Raw genomic sequence first — 9,585 nt, forward strand, 5'->3', positions numbered from 1 at the left:
GAGTTAGGTAGATACAGTATTTACCCGTCTCCAAGCGGTGTTACCACAGCAACTATGTTGTATTTACCTGAAATTTAACCCGACCAAATGAAACGACCGTCTTTCTTATTGTTACAATTTTTTGATATTTTATTTACGTAAAAATAAAATATTTGGACATATGATTGAATATAACAAATTAATAACCTTCTTTTAAAAATTTGATTGATTCTTAAACTTGTCTAGTGTTGCGAACTCTTATAAAACTGAGCGATTAATGCTCTTAAGAGTAAATTGTTATAACTTCTCGGCCTCCTCCACGAACCATTAACACTTTTTCAAGGCCCTCTGTTAATACCTCCAGAAATTCCATATCTGAAAATGGTGAGAGAACATTTTAATAATGTCTATTGTCTTTTTTTTTGATCTTACAATTGCTTTCACGCTCCGCTCTCACTTCCCTAGGTGGTCCAGGTAAATTCATTATGACCAACTGGGCATCCTGTGACTTTTCTACAATAACTTCATTTAGTTTTATTGCTGTGTGCATGCGACGAACATTGAACTCATCCCTGTGGAAAATAAAATATTTTAGGAGACTATATAGTATGCAAAAAACATTTTCCCGTACGGTTTCACACTGGACTTAAAGTCTCCGTCGGCTTTCTCTGTCGATTCATCCTTGTTAGAAGTAGTTTCGGGTGTGTCCGCGTTTTCAGGACCATCCAAATCAATTGAGTTACGTTTCTCGTCGTTCTGAGAATCCTGCGTAATTACAATCAAAAAGGGTTATTAGATGTCTAAAACACCTCACGTCCTCGGGTTGGAATGACAAGTGCCGTTGATTTCAAAAACTCAAAAGTCATGTAAAATCAACAATGGTAAAAAGCCAAAATATCAATAAATTTATAGCTCAAGTCAACTTAAAAATCGATTTTATGTACTACTATGGAATTATGGTTTAAAATTAAAATGTTTCGGGCTTACATTTGATGAGCTCGTTGATCTCACTTAACTTTATATATGTTCTTATGTGTATTATCGAAAGATTAGAGACAATGGTAAATCAAAATCAATAAGCAGTACATACGTGATGTTGTATTTCTTCTATAGTTGGATCGGCGAAGCGAACTTTAGACGCCGTTTTGGTGGCGTCATAATGGTGGTCTACAATTGTTTGAACCTGAAAATGTTACCATGAGGAGTATGAGAAAATAGGTTGCAGAAGAGTAGAGAGGCCAATATCAGAGAAGGGATTAACTATTCTCGGGATGCAAACTGCAAAGCAGCTAAATTATATTTGACTGGGTTGCCCGGCACTAAGTTTTAGGATATCATTTATACTATACTACTAGCGAATTCGCAAACAAAGTTCAAAATTTCTAGAGGGTTTTCCCAAGTTTTTTATAAAACCTTCTTCTGGCAATAACGAACAATTGATGTATTTCCGTACATTTCTGACACCATTTCAATTTATATAAGAGATACGTTAAGGCGAAGCTCCAAGTTTGTGCAATTAATATTCTATAAGCAAGTGTCTTATTATTTAAAAAGCTTTCAAATTAAAAAAGTACACCAAACTAGATATGTATTTATAGCAATAACCACTTCATGAAAAAATGTATTTCTTTTTTAAACAACTATATTAAATTTCGGATAGGTATATTTTTTTTGTCACTTTAGAAGACCCTGACACTCTGCTGATACCGGCTACTTATAAAGCAAGTCCAATAGAGGGTGTTGAGAATAAGTTACAATTTGATAGAGTTATAATAGATAGGAGGGTGAGCATTAGCAACATCACATTGACACAACACATAGAGGTTTATGATATGTATGAAGATGAAGGGAGCAACTTGCTCCTGCCGAAAAATGTACTGATGAGACACATACAATCAGGTTTCATACAAGGTTCGGGCAATGAAAAGTTTGTATCTTGATATATCGATATAGTCATTCTGTTTATACTCTTTACCAAAGACAATTTATTATCACTGGGTGTTTCCTTAAAGTCCATTATAGTCTGAACCTTTTGATTTTTAAATATATAAAGTGTAAAATTTTAATTTGGATCTCAGATAGTAATATGATATGGAAATTGGAGATATATGAGAAACAAAGGGCAAGATGGTTTCCTCTCAACAATTACTCAAACCAAAATACGCAACCTTCAAAACGAACGAATATAATAACTATGCTAATAAAGATTAAAGTAAATGAAAGACTAAATGTGCATTATGGCCGTATAAACAAAACAAGAATGAGTTGAATGTATGGACCATCTTCAGTTCGAAGAAGTATATATATGGTGTGATGAGAGTCTGCTCAAATATTGACCACTTACCACTTTGGAGTTTTCTTTCTTATTTAAACCTAATGCTCTCAGCATCTGATTACGCTGTTCCATCATCAAAGTCCGCTCGTAGGTGTAAGCGGAAATATCGCTGTTGTTCTGCAGATTGCAATAAGAAAGATATCAGGATAAGAAGATTTCAGTTTTTCCAAATATAAGATCATACCATCTCAACAACTTCGACATCTGCCTCGATTCGGAGATGGTACAGGAATGTCTTTAGATCCTTCTTCATTTGAATCGAGTTGTCCTCGATTTGAGCAACTGTGAAGATCCTTAGCTTGCAATTGCGCCAAGTGCGGTGTTGCTTCAGCAGGAAGGGCAGCAACATGAGCAGACCACCGTCGTGGACAATCCACCAGATATCAATGTTGCCACCGATCTGAAAGAGGTTAGGAAGGTTATACCACGAAAACTAAGGTCTCGGAGCGGTAAATACTACTTTGTGGTTTGATTCTGGGTAAAAGTTGATGCCCTTGGGCACCATGAGAGCCATGTGGCAGGCGGCCACTGTGCGGACCGTTTGGATGAAGGTCTTCCAGCTATTCCTGCCCTCCTGCCGCCAGCTGTAAGGCCATCCGATGATGACAGTGTTGGGCTTCATGCCTCCCAGTCCGATGGTTTGGATACTGGGATCAGAGTTTAGTTATTTCTTTTTAAGTTATTAAGCTTAGTTATTATACTTACACCGAACTGAGGCCTTCGCCGATCTGCTGGGACACCAGAACATCGCAGAATCCCTTCACCTTCTCGTCGGTCATGTATTTGCGCAGCGTGGACTTGGCATCCACGGCTTTGTTGGTTATCTTGGTGTGGTCGCCCTTTATCACAGACACACAAATCGTCAATCCCTTGCCAGCTTTCAGCTGGGTGGCAAAGGAGAATATCTTCCTATACTTTGGCAAGAGGTTATCGTTGAGCTTCGAAAGCACCAAAATTTGGGGACGCCAATTTTTCGTATGCGGTGGGCCTTCCTCCAGGCGGAGGAGCGAGTACCTGGCGGCGGTAAGGGCCATTCCACGAATGCCATCACCCCACTCCTTCTCGGCACTGCAATGTGGAGGATAACTTGTTGTTCCGGCTTTGTTCATATGTCTCTGAATCACTTACCCTCGGTACTCTATATATTTGTAGATGATGATGGCCATTCCCATGGCAATCAGTGCGAAGTACCAGGAGGTCATGATCATGACTGATATGCACAGCGTCAGGCCGATCAGCGACAAGCTCCAGTGGTAGAACTTGAAGCGGGGTCTCCAGTTGGGAGTCCTCAGCAGGGTTTGAACGGCGCAAGCCAGGTTAACAAAGCCGTAGCACATGAGGAAGAACATGGACAGCAGCGGTGCCAGCAAGTCCACATTTCCTGTGATCATAGAGGGTATGGTTATATCATAATCACAATAAAAATAGTGAGCTCCCTGGCTTACCCAAGAGAATGCCGCACTGGCAAATGACGATGGTCAGGAGCAGTGCCCGGGTGGGTTCGCCACGACTGGATGACTTGGCGAAGGGAGCCAGGAAGGGAATAATCTCATCCCTGGCAATCGCCTGCAGCAGACGGGGGGCACCGGTTAAACTTTGCAGACCAGCTCCCAAGGTGGACAAGAAAGATCCAATCAAAATGACCCACTGGTTAGGCCAGGCGATGTTGGCCACGACCAATTTGCCACCGATGGATTGACCGAATCTGAAATAGTCGGGGGTTTTAGATAGCCCATAGTCAATTGTTCAATACTACTCACTTATCCCTCAGCAGGAGGTTATCCACTGTGCCAGCGAAGAACATAACGCTGGATAAGTAAACTGTGCTGGTGGTCAGAATGGCACATATCGTTCCGATGGGTATGCTTTTCTGGGCGTCAGCAAGGTCACCCGATCGGTTGGATCCAGCCATGATGCCTGTTCATAAAAAGTGTTATATAACTTGAGATTTCTATATACAAGATAGTACCAACCTGTGACCGACGGGAAGAAGATGCCGATAAGGAGGGTGAACGAGGTGGTAATATCGGCCATGATTTGATTATAAGACTGGCCACTGGTGTTCTCGATGTCAACAGCATTCTTTCCATAGGATATGAACTGGCCGTTCTCCAAAAACGAGGGCCAAATGTTGTCGTAGAAAACTCCACTAGCCAATCCCTTGATTCCCTTGACTTTGGTCACGTTGTTAGCTGTTGACCCAGGGGAATGCTTTGTAGTTTGGGTACAGAGAGCACTTTCGATAGGGCTTACCTAGGAAGTATTCCTCGCATTTACCATCTGGGCAGTATATGTCGCGCATGAAGGAGTCTTCCTTTGTGCAATTTTCAAGTGGGATATCCTTCAAGAGTCGTTTACCCAGAACACACATGCTGCAATCAAACGAAGCTTAAGTGGCCATTCAAAGGCAATACTGGGGGCATTAGGGCACTTACTATAGCTTTTCGTTGCCATGGATATTGTCAAATATTCCCACATACACCGCTATTATCGACAGAATGACACAGGCCAGGGCCAACGTCGCGAACTTATTGACGAATTTCACGCCCACGAACACAATGAGTCCTTGATTTAACGGCGGTACATTAAAGTTTACTCCTTACTACTGGGCCTTAAGATTAACTTACCCATAAAAATGAGCAGCAAAGTGCCGTAGACCCTGAAATTGTTAAACATCGCGTCAGCATCCTTGGTGAAGTCCCCAAATATTGATGCCCACGGCGCCATGTATGTCTGCAGGCAATGAATAATTAAACAATGGAACTTTTTCAGTTTAAATGGGAGTTTTTAACTAACCAATACGATTTCCACGGCACCAACGATGTACATCGCCGCCGCTAAAGTGGTTCCCGTATAGAACAGCATTCCCACCGCTCCACCGAATTCAGGGCCCAGGGATCTGTGATTGATGGTACTATTAAACTGAACATCTCTAAATATATCGTTGTAATTACCGTGATATCATAAAGTAACTCCCTCCCGCCGGAACCACTCCATTCGTTGCAATGGCCGACATCGAGATCGCAGTAAGCATTGTCTGGAATAGGGATGGAAATGTGGCCAAAATAGATGGTGTAACTTCAAGATGCTCTTACCACACAGCAGCAGGTCAGAACAATTAAGAATCCACACACGGCGCCAGCCGTTCCAACAACCCATGTTAACCGAATGAACAATATGACACCAAAGATGTTTTGAATGCATGGCAAGAACACTCCAATTAGGGTACCTTAAAGTTAGAACATTTAATACCACAGTTAGTTAAACGTACTAGGTTATGTATGGAAGAATGATTTCCTTTGTGAATTAGTTATAAACGAGTCTAAAAGTAGGCAATAAATCCATTGTACATTCAGACTCATAATGTTTTGTTGCCTACTTTTAGACACCTTTACAAGTGCTCTTCTATATTGTTGCACAGTGAAGGTTAAAACACTTTAAATGGGATTAAAGTAATCATTCTTTCGCAGCTTTGTCGGGCTGCGAACATTGCATTTCCATTGTCTGATTCATGTGCCTTTCAATATGAGAAACAAGAAACAAGTAAGTTAATTAATTCGCGGCGAACATACCCATTCGAGCCGATGGAGCTGCCGGCTTTGCATCGGGATCGGTGGCCGCTGGTATCGTGTTTTCATAATTGGCAATTGATGAAATGAATGTTGATATATGGGGCCTGGTCTCCAAATCATCATCGTACAGATATAGATTTGGGTCGATATTGGACTTCTGGTTTTCTTCAGCCCTGTGGATATCACCTGAGTCTGAAAGGAACACATAAGATATGCTAAAGTTGTAGAATCCCATATTATGTAATCTCCTAAAATTCTACATTCTAACTTATATAAATCTATATAACTATAAATAAAAGTAACTATTCACTGATCCCGAGCATACCTTCATTTTTGTTGTCGTGAACTGTACCATTGTGTTCGGATGGTATTATTTCCATTTCATCCGAATCATCTTTTGCACTGTTACTTTGCATGTTAACGTTATGTTTGGCTTCAAACCCTTGCTCTAGATTGCACTTTTTTCACTTAAAATTAGGTAACACTAGATTGTGGACGAGAATTTAATGGGCATGGCTGGGTTTTTTTAAGGAGGAGCTCTACGCGTCGGCATTATATAACCGAAAGGCGTGGCCGATTCGGTGTATATTCACATGTCTAAGGACGTGTGTGCTTATATACTCGAGATTTGGGTTTTCGGAAAGGACTTCTTAATCGGGAAATGCCCCAGGACTTCGGAGGTGAGTGCGGATTTAAAATTCAAAGGCGGAAAGAGGGATGCTGTGCATTCGCAGCTACGAAAATTGTGCCAGCTCAGACAAAAAAAAAATATGTAACCGATTAATTTAGGTCAAGGATTTTCAGGCCGTCATCGTGGGGCGGTAAATAAATGCCGTTAAGTCTTTATTTTTCACTGTGATGCGGCTCTCGAACTGACAAAATGCATAGAAAACGAATGCTGCTCTGAAAATTGTTACGAAATGAATGGCTCTTGGCGCTTTTATATGGGAATGCAGGGGAAGTGGAAATTCTCGAACTCGAGAGCTCGAGTCCCCAGATTTGTGGTCTACTGAAAGGGCACACACTTTGTAATTGAACGCACTTTTATTCATGTATTTGATTATTGTTAGAATTTCGTCGATTGTTAAAAGTATGTTATTTGTTAAAGGTGCTCAAAAAGAACTGGTTTTTCATGTTTTTTTTATATTTTTTTGTTGTATTATTTGAAAGAAGATTCTTTCTAAAATTATTTAGGTTTTAAGCGAGCGAAAACGCTCAGATGTATGCTACTTTTCGTTCGGATTAATAGAAAAACTAAGAAAACTGTTGGTATTCGGCCGAATAAAAATTATGTTGCCCAGGACCCTGAGCGTTCAATTGAGATGAAATCGAAAGCTTTTGTCTACACACATTTTTAATACACACACACTCTTCTTCGAGAGCGAGAGCGATGCTGAAAAGAGTGGAGAGCGCCATTGCAGGTGTACATTTCTTGGCCTACAGCCCGCTAGGCTGGCGGGACTTGGCCTGGCCTGGACCAGCATCCCAGCAGCCCACCACCCATCCAGCCACTCTCGCCCAGCATCCGCTGGAAGGGAACACGAAAATCCAAGGGAAAAGCTGCGCCGCCTGGGCGGCTCTCTTTCCGAAAGCTTTCCACAGGTACAACGAGCTTTGGCTTACAGCTGCGACGAAATGTGTCAGCAGGACATCCTGGACTCGGGCAACTGGGGCAGCGCAGGATATAGGATTGCAGGCCCGTAAGCTCTATCTGGGCTTACAGTAGCCACTCGGGGGAAAGGAACCGTATAGCCGTCCGGTACAAAGATAGATTACCGAAATACAAAGCGGTTTATACAAGAAAACAGATCGAATTGCCTTTGATCTCTTCAAAATCATATAATATTTTATAACTATATTGATTGATGTATTCCAAGTTCTTAACTTTCTAAATAAATATCATCCCAAAATAATACTAAATCAGATAATACCCTAGTATCTCTTAGAAATTACCTCCTATATTAGTACTCCCTTTAAAATTATAAAAATAAAAAATAAACATCCTTACCAGCATAGGTCCCATAGTTCTCACCTAGGGTTTCGTCGTGGATGTCTCCGAGAAGTTTTCCACTCGCAGATTCATCTTGATTATAATCCAACGCGGTGTCTTCGTCTGCTTTTGTGACTTGAAATCTATCTGGCATATTTCTGGATGTAAGGCACTCTGAAATCAAAATCAGTTCATATCATTAAAACCTTATCACGAAACTAAAAATCAAAGATCAAAAGCATTCCCGACGATCATAAGTCGACCTGCGTTGGTTCCGGATTCACATAAGCCCAGTAACCGATAAACTTTTAAGTAAGGTAGTTTACTTTCCGCCGATAATAATTCCATTTTGGTCGGTTCCGAATTCCAATAAACCCGAAAGCCAATAAACTATTAAGACTATACTTTTTTATTCCTGCCGCACCCCAAATAGGTATAGTAACCCGTGATCGAAAGTATGCATCACATTATTTGCATAATATTAGTTACTATCACATGACTATTGAAATTAGTAGATGACTAAACGAAAAGAAAAATTGCACCTTCGATTTATGCTTCACTTTTTAGGTCAGATAAAAAGTTGTTTTCGATCTCTTTGCGCTAATCGGTTTACACTCTTCATTGTGAACATAAGATAACAGCTATTTAGTACGGTTCTGGAGTGTTATGTCACGGGTTTTGTTATATAAGATATGACTTTGTTACTACCCAAGATATGATTTCGAATTTTAACTGTTATATAACAGCTCTGTAAATTTCTGAACAACAAGTACCACGGACATTCCGGCGGTTTTTCGACCGTGCGAGGATTATTCACCGCCACTGTAATTTTAGCCTAGACTGATAAATAAACAACAACAGTCATGTACTAGCAGCGAATTTGGGGGTAAGTTGGAAATATTTCCGGCTATCAATCCATATAGATACACTTTCTCCATCGGAATGTATGTATTATATGCTCAGCCTTATCAAGATCGGTTCTCATCCCGATTTCGGCCCGAAAACGAGCAAAACAGATGGCCAAAGTGGGGGTCTAGTTCATTGATAAGTGCATAAATCTGTTCTCATCGATTGGGGGCGCTCTGAACCCCACATACACACGAAATCGTTCCATAGATTAACGTAAATATAGGTCTACATGGAACACAAAGAAGTGCATGCAGATACATCCATATCTACATACATAGCATTTGTATGTAGTTAAGGATGAGCGACGCACGTAGAACCAGAACCAAAAACTGGATGGAAAAGCGCGTATTATCTAACGTCCATCTAGCCGAAGGGTTCGATTTCGATCCGTGGATATAGTAAAATAACATCGTGCAGCACTAAACAATCAGCCATACATACAGACGAAATCGGGAATGCTTTTGGCTCGGGGAAAATGTAATGTTTACGCGCAGCGAAATTTTTATTTCATTTACTTGAGCAAGCGCCTTGAACTCGCTTTTCACCGTCGATCCACTTAGGCTAACTAACGTCCTTTCTGCTTATATATTTATTTATTTGAGGCGCCTCCTCTCCAGCTTATTGTTTAGTGAACTTTTCAATTGTACGAATAAAATAAAACTATCATATTAAAGGCGCATGAGTAATACAAAATGATTTTCCACTGTATATACTTTGGAATCGCGAGTTGGGGGAAACTGTTGTATTAATGAAAAGTCTAATTGAAATCAAATGTAACGCATAGGGGACGCATGAATACC

General features: G+C 40.6%; 2 protein-coding genes across 9 annotated transcripts in view; one reads left to right on the forward strand and one right to left on the reverse strand.

Annotated features, from left to right (window-relative positions):
• The window catches only part of SERCA (ATPase sarcoplasmic/endoplasmic reticulum Ca2+ transporting SERCA), a 78,336-nt gene that overhangs the window by 10,499 nt on the left and 58,252 nt on the right, over window positions 1-9,585 (forward strand). The gene's annotated exons all lie outside the window — the stretch shown is intronic.
• Window positions 102-9,462, reverse strand: kcc (solute carrier family 12 member kcc). 8 transcript variants are annotated; one of them, XM_017085527.4, is made up of 22 exons: window positions 9,301-9,462; window positions 7,919-8,050; window positions 5,887-6,078; window positions 5,410-5,543; window positions 5,269-5,351; window positions 5,111-5,213; window positions 4,942-5,047; window positions 4,750-4,879; window positions 4,568-4,686; window positions 4,288-4,506; window positions 4,075-4,231; window positions 3,760-4,019; window positions 3,443-3,695; window positions 3,020-3,382; window positions 2,775-2,961; window positions 2,499-2,714; window positions 2,324-2,431; window positions 1,955-2,008; window positions 1,070-1,162; window positions 611-744; window positions 412-551; window positions 102-354 (listed from the first exon to the last, which is right to left on the reverse strand). In XM_017085527.4, exons 2-22 carry the CDS (start codon window positions 8,028-8,030, stop codon window positions 263-265), a joined length of 3,255 nt encoding a protein of 1,084 aa, XP_016941016.1. In that variant the 5' UTR covers window positions 8,031-8,050; window positions 9,301-9,462; the 3' UTR covers window positions 102-262. The 8 variants fall into 8 exon arrangements, with proteins under 8 accessions (XP_016941016.1, XP_016941015.1, XP_016941017.1 ...); XM_017085526.4 differs by having other exon boundaries at window positions 7,895-8,050; XM_017085528.4 differs by lacking the exons at window positions 7,919-8,050; window positions 9,301-9,462 and adding exons at window positions 6,212-6,370; window positions 6,929-7,134.

The sequence above is a fragment of the Drosophila suzukii genome, chromosome 2R (genome assembly GCF_043229965.1).
Source record: "Drosophila suzukii chromosome 2R, CBGP_Dsuzu_IsoJpt1.0, whole genome shotgun sequence".
NCBI classification, from domain to species: Eukaryota; Metazoa; Arthropoda; class Insecta; order Diptera; family Drosophilidae; genus Drosophila; species Drosophila suzukii.

Bases quoted from the DNA above. Each gene is read 5' to 3' on its own strand.
- kcc (XM_017085526.4), bottom strand. From the start codon at position 8,030: ATGCCAGATAGATTTCAAGTCACAAAAGCAGACGAAGACACCGCGTTG. The intron at 4,687-4,749 runs GTAAGTGCCCTA...GTTTGATTGCAG, and splicing joins CATGGCAACGAAAAGCTATA to CATGTGTGTTCTGGGTAAAC. The intron at 2,962-3,019 runs GTAAGTATAATA...CTCTGATCCCAG, and splicing joins GGCGAAGGCCTCAGTTCGGT to TATCCAAACCATCGGACTGG.